The 15,296-nt window shown below is 36.4% G+C and overlaps 1 protein-coding gene across 1 annotated transcript; it reads right to left on the bottom strand.

Moving 5' to 3' along the window:
* Nucleotides 1-404: 404 nt before the first annotated feature.
* LOC113851222 (inositol-tetrakisphosphate 1-kinase 1-like) lies at nt 405-1,442 on the bottom strand. Its single transcript, XM_027481697.1, has one exon. It carries the CDS (start codon nt 1,389-1,391, stop codon nt 405-407), a length of 987 nt encoding a protein of 328 aa, XP_027337498.1. The 5' UTR covers nt 1,392-1,442.
* Nucleotides 1,443-15,296: the final 13,854 nt, after the last annotated feature.

The raw sequence follows: 15,296 nt of genomic DNA, 5'->3' as shown, positions 1-15,296 counted from the left end.
AAAATTAAACTTTTTCTTTAGAAGATTGCTTATGGAAAATTGTTGAATAATGAAGAAAGAAAACATAGAGTTAATGGTTGTTTATGGTATTTGTCCTAAATGTTCTTTTTTTGCCCCTAAATCTATAATTCACGTTTGGGGGGATTGTTATTATACTATTGAGGTATGGGAACATTTTATTGCTTCAATTCGACTCTCCGCTTGTGTTTGAGATTGAATAAAGTTTATTGAAAATATTAAATAAAAAGTAAAAAATAGTAGAGTCGTATAATTTTAATAATCTGTAACGAGTAATAAAATTATTTTGGATTTATTCTTGAAAAGAAAATAAAAGAGGAATCCAAATTAGGCAAGGGGCAACCATCACATGGTCCCAAAAAGTAGCCGCTCATGTCCTACCTTACCTAAATTTTCAGAGTAGTGTTGTTCCCAACACAATCCAACAAAAAATCGGTCATAAATGGCTCATAACAAGGCAATTTGGAATACCCAGGAAAGTAATTAACATCAATCACCATGTAACTCTCACAATTCTTAGCATCGCTCTCTCTAATCACATCAACGTTGAACAAGCTAAGCCCCAATTCCTCCCTCAACGCCCTTCCCAACTCCGTTATTAAACCCTGAGGAGGCGTTTTGACCTTCCCAATGTCGTTCACCCCATCTCCATCTCCATCTCCATCTCCATCTTGCACGTGCAAATTAGAAATCTGCGAAAACGGCATCGTCCCCTTCAGCGTTTTAGCCCTCTCCTCCGTTATATCAGGCAAGGACCTTCGCTTCACGCACGTGACATGTTCCCCCGCCACGTAGACCTTGAACACCACGCCTCCGTGGTTCACGAACTCTTGCAAAACGACGGGTGCGTTCACCGTTTTGAGCCCCTCACGGTCGAAAACCAAACGCAGCTCGTGAGAACGCGCGGTGCCGTCAGCGACCAAGGGCTTCGCGATAACGGGGAATCGCAGATTTGAACTCAGTTGTTCGAGTGCGTTGGCGTGGTCGGTGTCCACGACCACTTGGTTCGGGATTGAAACGGTGACGTTTTGAAAAGATGTTTGCAAGTGCTTGACGGCGTCGAGCATGGAAGAACGGTCGCGTAGGCGTTCCACTAGGTGTGGGGGGTCGATGACGGGCCCGTGTGGGTGTTGGGAGGAATAGTGGGCCAAGTCGAGTTGGGCCCAATCTTGGGGTTGGAGTTTGTGGATAATGCAGTGAAATGGGCCTTGTTGGGTTAAGGGTTTGGTGGGGTCGATGGGGATGAGGTCGAGGCCACGTTGCTTGGCGTAGTCGAGCAGAGAGGTTCCGAGAGAGTTTTGGAGCTTCTTGGGTGGGAGAGCATAGCCTATGCGGTACCTCTGAGTCTTAGGTTGTTCTGCTGGTTCAGCCATGTCTGTGTGGCAATTGGCAAATGTATGAGGAAGAAAATGGAGGGTGTTGGTGTTGGTGTTGGCTCTGAGTTTGTGATTGGTTTTTTATACGGAGAATGGAAGGGATTTGGACCGTTTCTTGTGCGATATATGATGGAATAATAAAGACGCGGAGAAGCATAAATTATAGGATTCGTTAATTGTATTTTATTTTGGTTGTCTGAACGAGAGCATACCCTGTTAATTTAAATACAATACAAGATCTAACTCCGATTCGATGAACGTAGTGCGAGCTGGAGTCCGTCAACCATAATATATTATCCTTCTTTGGTCATCCCACCACTCTTTATTTGTTTCATTTTATGTAAATGCGTCCCTGGTTTTCCCGAGACCACGCACATAAAAGCATGTATTATGGAACCCAGGAACACAGAGAGTGGGACGCAGAGAATCGATGCCAAAGATGGTACCACTTTTAATATCATTTTAAGTAATTCAAAGTACATATGTAGACAGGAATCAAATGTCATATCAACTGTCAACTTAGATATTCAAGTGGTAAACTTGTATGGAATTTTATAAAATTTATTTAATTTATAAGAATCTTCAACTTTAGACGTGATCAGTTAATCTAATATTTTATAAAAAAATTATTAAGTAGTGTAGAAAAGCAAATAGAAACCTCGTCTTGATGCCTAAAATTGAAGTGGTAGATGAGTTGTGTAGAAAAGCTGGGATTTTGTAGTTGTAGAAGACAATTGGACTAGTTCAATGCAAATTTTATTTATGGTTGGTTTAACTTTGATGGAAGATGTTGTTTGTTCATCGTATATATCTAATTCTTCTCTCATCACCTTTTTAGCTGGGTATGAGCTGATGAAAAATGACTGCTCAAGAATACTTGCATCTTTTTGGTTCTGTTTCATATACCTCTTGATTAGATAAATACACCAGTTCTAGGAATTTAATCCTGCTGGATGATTCTAGCTTTTTGTGTGCGTGTGTACACTAAGGGCATCTCTCAGCCCGTAACGGAAGACTAATCTAGACGGAGAGATCACGTAAGACTATTCTACCTTTGGTTCTTTCATGATTTGTATTAAACTACGTACACAACACGATCAAGCTGCAATATTTACGTGTTGGAACTTGGAACCATGGCTTCATCCTTACTAAAGTGAAAAGCATCCTATTTACACCAATTTTATATTGGACCTTATGTTTGTTTGTCATTCAACTTTGTACATCTCTCTGTCGTTGAAGATAAGAATGCCACTGCAAAATGGAAAATGCATCCTTGAATTGAAGGATTAAGACACTTGGGATTGGGAGAAACAGAGGGTGTTTAAGGTTTAGGTGTTTATCCAACAATTAAACCTTATCTCACTAGATGATGTCTCTTACGCATATCATACCACGTGATAAAAATCAAAATTTAAAAACGTGGTTAACAAAAAAGTCTTTTTTTTAATAACTTATTCTAAAGTTATTTTGGGTCTCTCGACTCCATTTTTATTGGATTAAATTCATGTAATTCACTTTTTTAGCTGGTATTTAGGTGCAAGAATAAGAATACGACTCTATCAAGAACCTTCGTAAAATTGTTTATGGCTTCTCACTGGACAGATTATCAATAATACAAGATTGAAATTAAAAAGGATAATTGGTCTAGCAGCAATTGGTTAAAACTTGTGAATTGTGATCCAAGGAAGGGAGTATAGACCTTTGATCGTATGGATGATTCTTGGTTGTTTGTTAAACCTCAATGGTAACTTATCGGTGTCCCGTTTGCTTAGATCTTATAATCTTATAATATTTTCCTTTGTTATGAAGTCTTTTTATCTTAGACATTGCTTCTAAGATTATGCATCATCTAAACAGAAAAGAGGGGCGATGCATTTTTTTTTTCTCTTTTAATTTAGTTTTGAAAGCAGACATGAATGAAGATTATGGCTGCATTAGTAGAAGTTTCCTGAAAAGATCATACTTCATACATACTCTGGTTTTGGTGAAAAATTGGATTTCTTTGGTAATGCAGTGTGCTTCTAGTGTTTCCTATTGTATAATTGTTAAGATCTTTCTGGCTAACCTGTTTGAGATATGTGCTACATGCCTATTCTTTTTGCTGATAGAAGCTTATCATAGCATTCATGGAGTTAAAATTAGCAAAAGAATTAGGAATAATTACCTATTTTAGTTCTTTAAATTGTAAACATAGGTTATTGTAGTCTTTAACTTCGTAAGAATTTTGCTGTAATCTTTAATTTTACAAAATGACATTCATTAGTTCTTTTTTTATATAAAATGACTGAAAAAAAAAGTAAAATAGGATTAAAATATATAATTTATTTTATAAAGTTAAAGAGTAAACTTATTAACACTTACAATTTAAGAGACTACGATAAGTATAGAATTAAGGGACAACTAATTAATCAATTTATCAAAATTGGCTCTATCCTTTTTTCAACAACTCAAATAATAAGTTTTGTCTATGACCACGCGCTCAAGTAGATATTTGTGGTTGGGCAGATCTAGGCTGCTTATGTTCCTTACCAGATGGTTGAATAGAGTGAAAGTTCATGCTTGGAGTAATTTAATTGATCCTCTTTTGCTCATTTGCTCTTATCGTTTACATTATCTATTCTATTAAATTCCGTCTATTAACTAAGAAGGTAAGTCTGCAAGAGCTCTTATAATTAAAAAAATAATTTTTTTTAAACAACATAACTTAATTTTATTTAAATAAAATTTTTCTATGCATTTTTTGTTCTTATAGTTTTTTTCAAAATTAGTTTTGCTCTTATATCTTAAAATTTTTATTTTTATTTCTATAATTATTTTTTGGTCTGTGTTGTCAACTTGCCAATATGTCATCACATGTGTTCTTGAGGTACAAGGACCAAAGACCAAAATTTGGCATAACAGAGGAATCAAAAGGCTCATATATAATATATTGTATTAGTACACACATTTTCTTTCTGAAGAGATGTCTAGTGCTTAGTGCTGCATAGTTAGTACCTTCAGAATTTTTGGTATAAGAGGTATCTGAAGGTTGAGTAAGGTCTTACACGATGTTTCAACAGTCTCATAAGGGTAGGGTTTTGCAAAAAAATACTCCAATGTCCAAGTCAGTGAAAATCTAACCAAAGTAAGGGTATGGATAGTAAGATAGTGTACCTAGGCCAAAGAGTTCATTTCTTATATATAGGTGTCGTTAGTTGAAGTGAATCTGTCGTCATATGTATATTATAATTGTTTAAATACAGAAGTTCATTCAACGGAAAATACATGGTGCATCTAATAAAATTAATAATGCGTGAGAAATGTTAAAGATGTTAAGTAGTGAAAGAGTGTCAATGTGACAGTTGAGACTTCTAAGATTAAAAATGAATCCGAAATGAATCTGAGCGATGGTTTATCCAAAGTTGACAGATGGATGATGGGCGATATGGTACAACACTTTAACTAAAGTGAAACTTTCGACTTTACATGAATATAATAGTTTCTGTTTGCATGATATTAGATTAAAGTTTTAAACTTATTTAGAACAAAAAAACAACATGTTTGAAGGAAGCCTACAAAGGAAGGTTATTTGAAATTAAACTTTGATCCAAGATGGTGATGCAGAAAAGCACGGATATTGGGCTAGTGGTGAGAGATGAAAGACGACAAATCCTAGTGGTAGTCGGTCAAATGTTTGAAAAGTTCATAAAATTAATATAAAAAATTTATATCTTATAATATTAAAATAAATTTATTTTTTAGAAGATTTGATGTTAATTTAAACACACAATCAATTGTATGAAACCAAAGTTGGCAAAAAGTCTGGTGGATGTGTCTTGCATTGCCTGAGCTGCTTCTTTAACTTCGGTCATGTTAAACTCCTGTCGTGTCTAAACTACTGATCAGCGGTCGGATTCGGACAGATTTAGGTACAAATGTGCTTAACCAAAATTAATTAAATAAGTAAAATTTATATCTAGATTTACCTAAATAATGTCATTGATTTGATCGGGTTTGGATATTACGATTAATGTAATTTTTAAATGGATTAATTTAGACTAAACACATTTTTAAGCTAAATAAAAATGTTGAACGATGATTCATATTTTATATTCACATTTATATACTCTTATTGCATCTTTCAAAATATATTTTCTCTCTTTATTTATTTCATTTAGTATTTTTTGCATTTCTTGCATTAAATTAGAGTTTTCATGAAGACTTACTATCTTTACTTTATATTTCATATTTTCGCTATTCTAACCTTTATTCACTATTTTGGCTATAACTTTTTCTGTAGATCTCTTTTTTGGCTGATTTGTTTTGTAATGGATTCCTAACTTTCTGTTGGACATATGAATCATGTTCTTTGGAGTTCAAAGCTATTTTTTTTAATTAATTTTTGAAGTCCAGACTTAAAACATACCATTTATATTTAGAGTTTTTATTTAGGGCTTCTATTATAATTGCTTGCGGTAGCCGTGACCCATTTATTTCCGTTTTCATTTAATACCAATATATATATAGGGGTCAAAAGGTTAACTTTGCAACCTCCCCTTTTCATGATTTTCGTTTTCTATAACTTTTTCCTGCTTTTGAGAGAAAATCTTTTTTGTTTCATTCACTTGCCTCTTTTCGGATTCTGTTACATTCTCAATTATTCTTTTCTCGCGAATCATCTTGTCTCAAACGTGAATTGAAAGATTAATTGATTGCTCTGAGTTTGTCTTTTTACATTCTCGCAATTCTTAATTAAGATTGGTGCATGTATAATTTGATTGAATTTTGTTTTTGTTCTTGACTGCAAGATTGATCAATTGATTTCTTTTGCATTTGAGATTTAGATAAATTCGGTATAGTAATCCTAGTTCATGCTTGTGATTCATGATTTTTATTCGTTTTTGTTAATTACTTTTGTTTTGCCTTTTTTTTTAATTCATTTGCTTTTAATTTGTGTTCGTTTGCGTTATTGCATTCATTTTAATTTGCGTTCGATTTTGTTTTCAATTTGTTTTCAGGTTTCAAATTACCAATTTAATTCATTTTTTCTGGGTTTCATTTTCCAATTCATTTATCGTTTTCCATTCGCTTTGTTTCATTTTTGGGTAAAATTATTATTTTTTTTTATTTTGCTTCATTTTGTTTTTCTGGGTAAAATTATTTTTCGTTTTTGTTTTGTTTTGTTTCATTTTTCTGGGTAAAATTCATTTTCATATTCTTTTTTTGTTATCCATTCATATTTCATTTTCATTTGATTCAATTTAATTCCAATTTACATTTCTGTTTAAATTCTTAAAAACCATGAAACCCCCAATCTTACCATGGTTACATGTTTAAAATTGGAAACAAAATGAATTTGTGTTCTTGTGAGATGACCTAAGTTTGCTCCCTATATTGCAAAATTATCTTAGGAATCTAGTTATGTTTGAAACCATTACGACATGGTTGTCAAAATAGCGTCGTTGCTGGGGATACAAGTCATTTTGTTTTGATTTTATTGTGTGCGTTAACTATTTTGTTTAATTCCCTGTGTAGTTCGTTCATTTGTGTTGCTTTTTGTGTGATTTGTTTGTGCGTGTGGTATCCTGCATTGTCGATTCAATTAGAGAACAATTTGTGCCTTGTAACTCATAACAGAACAATTGCATGCTCAAAACAAAGGTGTAGTAGGTGTGAAAAACAGAGTATTTGGACTCAAAAGTTGTCGTCACTATAGGTTACTATTCACTTACTATTCACCCAATTTTAGAAAAATCAAATAAAATAGTTAGAGATTGAATTTTAAGTTGAATTTTTGTGTCCACATTTTTTTTAGTGTCTTTTAGATAGTAGAGTTGGCAGATTTGCAAAAATAGTCATAGAAAAAAATATACAAGTGAGTAACAAAGATAAAATTATGAAAACTTAAAACAGGCATAACTTTGGCTAGAAAACTCAGAATTGACATTATTGCATATGCATTTGGGGTAAAAAAAAATTTCCTATCCACTGTAACTTACTTTGTTGGTTGAGGTTTCCTATATTTTCAAAAATTACCTATTTTCTAAATTTTTTTATTTTCTACCATTTATTGACCTATTTTTCCTAATTTTAGGCATCTTATTTACATAGTTGTGCATTTAAAAAAGTTTTAAAAATTTTTGTGGTGTTTTCTTATAAAGAGATTTATCAAGGCTTCACATCATCCATATCTCATATTTTCATGGTAGATGCTTTGCAAACTGACACTGTTCACTTAGTAAGTGCTTATTAAGTGCAGGATGTTCTTGGCGATTCTAACCGTGCATGACCAAGTCTAGAGCAGGTACACTATATCCATTAGATCCTAAGATTGAGAGGACACGTTCACGGCTTCAGATATTACAAAGAGAACACAGTACAAGACAGATGACTGCAAACAACCAAAAGAGAACCTTGAAGGAATTGACTGTCCCTGATGTTGGCCACCAACCACTTTGCATCCAACTGCCTCAGTTACAAGAAGGCACAGGCACCTATGAATTGAAGTTTGGTTTGATATATTTGCTGCCCAAATTTCATGGACTGGTAAGAAAAGATCCACACAAACACTTGATGGAGTAAGAAAAGATCCACACAAACACTTGATGGAGTTGCATGTAGTTTGCTTTACCATACAACCAATAGATGTGCCTAAAGACTTTGTGAAGATGAAGGTATTTCCATTCTCACTTTGTGATGTGACCAACGATTGGCTTTACTTGCAGCCAACACCAATTACTACCTGGAATGATATGAAGAGGAGATTCTTAGAGAAGTTCTTTCCTGCCTCCAAAATTGCAGCAATCAGAAAAGAAATAAGTGAGATCAGGCAATTGCAAGGAGAGACTTTGTATGAGTATTGGGAGAGGTTTAACAAACTTTGTACAACCTGTCCAAATCACCAAATCAATGAGCAGCTGTTGATCAAGTATTTTTATGAAGGTCTACTTCTTATGGAGAGGAGCATGATTGATGCAGCTAGTGGAGGAGCTTTGATGGACAAGACCCCTGCAGCTGCAAGGTATCTAATATCCAACATGGCAGAGAACTCACAGCAGTTTAGTTCTAGGAGTATGACCAAATCTATACATGAAACAACAACTAGTAATGTGGCTGCAGTTGACAATCAGAGGCTGGAAAATAAGCTTATGGAGTTAACTTCATTGGTGAGGCAACTAGCAATGGGACAAGCAGTGCCATAGACGCCCCAAACATGTGGTATATGCTCAGGTGATCATTACATAGATGCTTGTCCTCAATTGCAAGAGACATCCAGTGCACCTTCCCATGTGGTGGTAGGTATACATCCTCCATACCAGCAGCACCACCAACAGTAGTATAATCCATTTTCACCTACATATAATCCAGGGTGGAGGAATCATCCTAATCTGCAATATGGTCTAAGCCCAGCACAACATCAGCAGAGGTATAATTACCAGCAGTGACAACCTATACAGCATCCCGCCCACCACCAGCCAGCATATTAGCAACAGCAACCAAAATATACTCCCCTCCTCTTAGACAGCAAGCTCCACAGTAGCCACCCTTGCAACAACCTAATTCTGGACCTTCCTTAGAAGAATTGATGAACCAGATGGCTATACAAAGTCTGCAATTCCAGCAAAATGTTTCAGCCACTATACAAGATTTGTAGACCCATATTGGGCAACTAGCTACCTCAGTGAACAATCTACAATAGCAAGGGTCTGGAACATTACCTTCTCAACTTGTGGTGAATCCTAAAGGTAATGTGAGTGCTATCACGTTGAGAAGTGGCAAGGAGTTGGATAGCATCCTAGTGCAGCCCAAACCAGCCTAGTCCAGTGCAGATGTCACATAGAAGTTTGCATAACAGCACCAGCAATAGATCCCCTTCCATTTCCATCCAGAGCTTCTACATTAAAGAGAGTGGAGTCTAATCAATAGCTGCTGGATACTTTAAAAAATGTGGAGATAAATATACCGCTGTTAGATGCCATTAAAAAAATTCTTATGTATGCAAAATTTCTGAAGGAGCTATGTACATACAAGATAAATTTGAAGAAAAGGGCGGTCCAAATAGTCTCATCCCTGTCTCAATCTAGCCTTCCACAGAAATGTGATGATCCAGGCACATTCTTCATCCTGCACTATTGAAGAAGCAACCTTTACTAATGCCTTGTTGGACTTGGGAGCTTCCATTAATGTCATGCCATCAGCCATGTATAAAATGCTAATTGGGAGACTTGAAGCCAACCAGTGTGATCATTCAATTGGCAAACTGCAGCATAGCTCAGCCTTTAGGAGTGCTTGAAGATGTGTTGGTAAAAGTCAACCAGTTAATTTTTTCAGCTGACTTCTATATTCTTGATATGCAGGATGAGAATTCTATATTGATTATGGGAAGGCCATTTTTAATGACTGCAGGGACCAAGATTGATGTTCTTACAGGCACATTGTCCATGGAATTTGGAGATGACACAGTTCACTTCAACATTTTTGAAGCCATGAGACACCCAGCTGAAGAGCATTCCATGATTGTTGATCATTCTATTTTTTTGATTGATGTTGCAGAAAATAATAAAAATATTGATGTGTGTATAGAGTTAGACGTAGGAGTAGGAGTAGATGTAGACATAGACTTTGAGTTTTTACAATTTTTACAGTTTTCTTATTTAGACATTGATGCATTTTCGAGCTGCACCTGTGACAGTGGCGTATGTGCCATTTGTGTTGAGATTGATACTGCTATATTCTCTGTTTCTCCTTCCTTTGTAGGTGCAGATTCTGGTATTTCCATGGTTGCTGAAGTTTCGCAGTTTTCTTCATCATCCACATAGCAGCAGCTACCACTAGAGCTGAACGTTTTGCTAGACCACCTCAAGTATGCCTAGTTGGATACAGAGCATAGGCTTCTAGTAATCATTTCCAACAGCCTTCATAAAGACCAGGAGGAGAAGCTGCTAAATGTTTTGAGAGTGCACAAGAAAGCCATTGGCTGGACTTTGGCTGATATCCCTGGAATCAGCCCAGCAATATGCATGCACAAGATTTTGTTAGAGGATGAGTCTAAACCTGTGAGATAGCCCCAAAGAAGACTTAATCCCACCATTCTTAATATAGTGAAGAAGGAGGTGACCAAGCTACTGATAGCTAGAATCATCTACGCCATTTCGGATAGCACACGGGTCTTACCTGTGCAAGTAATGCCTAAGAAGTCTAGGATAACTATTGTGCAGAACTAGGAGAATGAGTTGGTTTCCACCAGAGTTGTCAACAAATGGAGAGTATGTATTGATTATAAGTGGCTCAACCAAGCTACCAGGAAGGACCACTTCCCCCTCCCATTCATTGATCAGGTCATAGAGAGGTTGGCAGGTAAATCTTACTACTGTTTTCTAGATGGCTTTTCTAGTTATATACAAATACACATTGCTCCTGAGGACCAACACAAAACCATATTCACCTGCCCTTTTGGCACTTTTACATATAAAAGAATGCCTTTTAGTTTGTGCAATGCACTTGCTACTTTTCAACGGTGTATGTTGAGTATGTTTTCTGATTTGATTGAAAATTACATGGAGGTGTTTATGGATGTTTTACAGTTTATGGTTCCGCATTTAATTCATGCTTGCATAGTTTGACCAGAGTTTTAGAGAGATGTGTTGAGAATAACCTTGTGCTTAATTATGAAAAATGTCATTTTATGGTAACAGAGGGTGTAGTCTTAGGACATCTTGTTTCTGAGAGAGAAATACAGGTTGATAAAGCTAAAATTGATGTTATTACCTCTCTATCTTTCCTCACGTTTGTGCGAGAGGTGTATTCTTTTCTTGGACATGCAGGTTTTTACAGGAGATTCATTAGACATTTCAGTAAGATCGCCCTACCACTGTCCAGTCTTTTGTAAAAGGATGTGCCATTCATATTTTCTGATTCATGTAAGGAGGCATTTGAGGAGTTAAAGAGGAGGCTCACGTTTGGGCTGGAAATGCATAGGGCTATTGCTGTGAGAAATATTTTGCTCTATATATATGATTTTATTTTATTTTTGTAAGCTCACCCTTGCATTTCTTTCTATGTCGTTGTGTGCGTATGTACTGCGATGATCGTACGGTGGTACGTGAGCAGATGTAGCAGGTGTTGCATCTACTTCACAGGCTGAGGGGCCAGTGAAGAAATGTTAGAAGCTGGGGTCAAGTAATATTGCATCAAAGTCCTTTTTCCCTTATATTTTGAGACCTCATGTAGAGGGAACTATTTAGTATAATTTTGGGTATTTTGAATATTATGAACTAAATGTAATATTATGTTGTTATGTTGGATATTTGTTGTAAGAAACTTTGTTTTATTTTAATTGAAAAGAGAATTTCATACTTATATTCTCTTTTATTTATTTATCTTAAATAAGTATATGATGTACAAACAATGTTCTCGGTTCCTTACAAAAAGGGGGTCGTGATGCTTCCCATCAGGGATTGGGATGTGTGTTAATGCAAGATAAGAGAGTGGTAGCTTATGCATCTCGCCAATTGCGAACTCATGAGCGAAATTACCCGATTCACGACCTTGAGTTAGCTGCTGTAATCTTTGCTCTGAAGGTGTGGCGGCACTATCTTTATGGAGCTCAGTTTGATGTGTATAGTGATCACAAGAGTCTGAAATATTTATTTGATCAGCGAGAGTTAAATATGAGGCAAAGACGCTGGGTGGAATTCCTTAAGGATTATGATTTTCAGCTCCAATACCATCCAGGAAAAGCTAACGTGGTGGCCGATGCATTAAGTAGGAACGTGGTTCAGGCATTATCCTTAAGAGTTAGTGAAACTATTTTGGTAGAACAATTCCAAGACCTAAACATACATGTAGACTTATCACCTGAAAAGATTAGTTGTAGCTGAATTGTGGTGACTAATAATTTCTTACAGGAAATTAAAGACAAACAACTGTGGGATCCGATGTTATGTCAGATTGTATTTCTCTTAGGGACAGATAAGACAAAGGGTTTTAGTAAAGGTGCTGATGGTATTCTCAAATGCCAAGGTCGAGTTTGTGTCCCTAGAGATACTGAATTAAAGAGAGCAATATTAGAAGAAGGACATAAGGGTAATCTCAACATTCATCCTGGTGTTACCAAGATGTATCAAGATTTAAAGCAGATGTTTCGGTGGCCAGGCATGAAGCGAGAGATAGCTGAATTTGTTAAAGCTTGTTTGACTTGCCAGAAGGCAAAGGCGGAGCACCAGAGCCCTCCAGGAGAGTTGCAGACGATGGAAATTCCAGAGTGGAAGTGGGACCATGTGACTATGGACTTTGTGTCTCATCTACCTAGAACAGTTAAAAATCATGATGCCGTATGGGTCATAGTTGATAGGCTAACCAAGAGTGCGCATTTCTTGCCAATTAACATGACCTTTAGCTTGGAGAAATTAGCAGAATTGTACATTAGAGAGATTGTCAGGTTACACGGAGTACCTTCTAGTATTATCTCTGATAAGGATCCTCGATTCACTTCCCAGTTTTGGCAGAGTTTCCAAGAAGCTATGGGCACACAGTTGAGGTTGAGTTCTGCATATCATCCGCAGACAGATGGTCAATCTAAGCGTACTATTCAGACCTTAGAGGACTTATTACGGACTTATATTGTAGAGCAGAAGAGTAATTGGGAGAATATGCTTCCTTTGGTAGAATTCACTTATAATAATAGCTACCATTCGAGTATAAATATGGCACCATTTGAAGCTCTGTATGGCAGAAGGTGTAGAACCCCTATCTGTTGGTTCCAAGATGGAGTACATTTAATGGTTGGGCCTGAAATGCTGCAAGAAACTAAGGAGAAAGTTGAACTTATTAGAGAAAAGCTTAGAGCTACCCAGAGTCGACAGAAATCTTATGCTGACCGACGCAGAAGATCCCTAGAATTTGAGGTTGGTGATCACGTATTCCTGAGAGTATCACGCACTACAGGTGTGGGGCGAGCCTTAAGAGCTAAGAAGTTAACACCTAAATTCATAGGACCATATCAGATATTACATCGTAGAGGACCAGTAACCTATGAATTAGCGCTACCACCTCAGTTGTCAGGATTACATAATGTTTTCCATGTGTCGCAGCTAAGAAAGTATGTTCCTGATTCGTCTCATGTAATTGAGCCTGATGTTGTGGAGTTACGAGATGATTTGTCTGTGGAGGTCCCAGCTGCTCGTATCGAGGATACTAGAGTTAAGGAACTTAGAGGCAAGTCTATTTGGTTAGTAAAGGTTGTTTGGGACCCAGTAACTGGTGATGCCACATGGGAGTTAGAGGAAAGAATGAGAGAGTTGTACCCTCATCTTTTCTCTGAGCGATGAAATTTTTTAGGACGAAAATTTATTTTCGGGGGGAGAATTGTCAGGCTTGTGATTTATCAATTGAGTAATCTATAATATTTTATACTTGTTCAATGTTAATTGAAGGATTATTTGGTACTGGAATAGATTTAGATAGAGTTTGAAATTATTAAAAAAAAAAAAAAACTGCGTATGAACAGTAAACTCGTCTATCAACAGTAAACCCGCGTACAAACCGCGTATGAACAGTACAAACCGTCTATCAACAGTAAAAACTGCGTATGTACAATGACTGCTGACGTCACATACGCGTACAGTGCGTGCACAGTATTTTCAAGCGTGAATAGTGCCCTGAACAGTGTTTCCGGCTTGAACAGTAAGGCGGTGAACAGTGTTTCCGGTGGTGAACAGTAAATTTCGGCAGTGAACAGTAAATTTCAAAAAATTTCTATAAAAAGGTGGCTTCACACGAAATTTTCATTTCTTCATTCCTCTTCAAGGTTCTCAATGGTTCTAAGGCCAAATACCACCATTTTCTCTCATACTAAACCCTCATAAACTTAAAGTTTTCGCCAGATCTGAGATTCTACGTCTATTCTGAAGGATTTGAACAGAAACTTCTTTCTAAAGCCGAATCTTCAGTGAATCTTGCATTAAAACAAGTAATATTCGGTAGATCTAGTGTGAATCATCTTTCTGAGGTAAGAAGAGTTTACTTTAACCTATGAACTACGTTTTGAACGGTTTAATATGCTATTTCAAGATGTTTTGATATGATTTTGTTAGATCTATTGAATAAAAGCTATTTTCTAAGCTGTAACTGCTGTTAATTGATTTAGAATGCTGAGATTTTGACTGATCTATCTTAAACTTGCCTTAGCTGAGCTGTTCAAAATAATTTTAGCGGTGTGCATCATGCTGAGATATATGTTTTGCATCATTATAGAGTCGAGTTACATGTTTAGGTGGGTAGACGTGTAACGGTAAGTTCATACTGAGCTGCTGTGCTGTGCTGTCTGTATCCAGATACCGGAATGGGTCACTCCCGGACCGGCTCGGTTCCTTCTGGATTACTTAGGCTGTGAAACCAGTTGGAAACCGTTTTCATGTTGTGCATTAGATGGGCTGGAAATGCATGGGGCTATTGCTGTGAGAAATATTTTGCTCTATATATATGATTTTATTTTATTTTTGTAAGCTCACCCTTGCATTTCTTTCTATGTCGTTGTGTACGTGTGTACTGCGATGATCGTACGGTGGTACGTGAGCAGATGTAGCAGGTGTTGCATCTACTTCACAGGCTGAGGGGCCAATGAAGAAATGTTAGAAACTGGAGTCGAGTAATATTGCATCAAAGTCCTTTTTTCCTTATATTTTGAGACCTTATGTAAAGGGAACTATTTAGTATAATTTTGGTTATTTTGAATATTATGAACTAAATGTAATATTATGTTGTTCTGTTGGATATTTGTTGTAAGAAACTTCGTTTCATTTTAATTGAGAAGAGAATTTCATACTTATATTCTCTTTTATTGATTTATCTTAAATAAGTATGTGATGTACAAACAATGTTCTCGGTTCCTTACAAAAGGTGGTCGTGACAGTGTTCACACAA

Source organism: Abrus precatorius, unplaced genomic scaffold, assembly GCF_003935025.1.
Source record: "Abrus precatorius isolate BTA unplaced genomic scaffold, Abrus_2018 Scaffold10, whole genome shotgun sequence".
Lineage (NCBI taxonomy): Eukaryota > Viridiplantae > Streptophyta > Magnoliopsida > Fabales > Fabaceae > Abrus > Abrus precatorius.
This window is presented reverse-complemented; position numbering and strand designations above follow the sequence as displayed.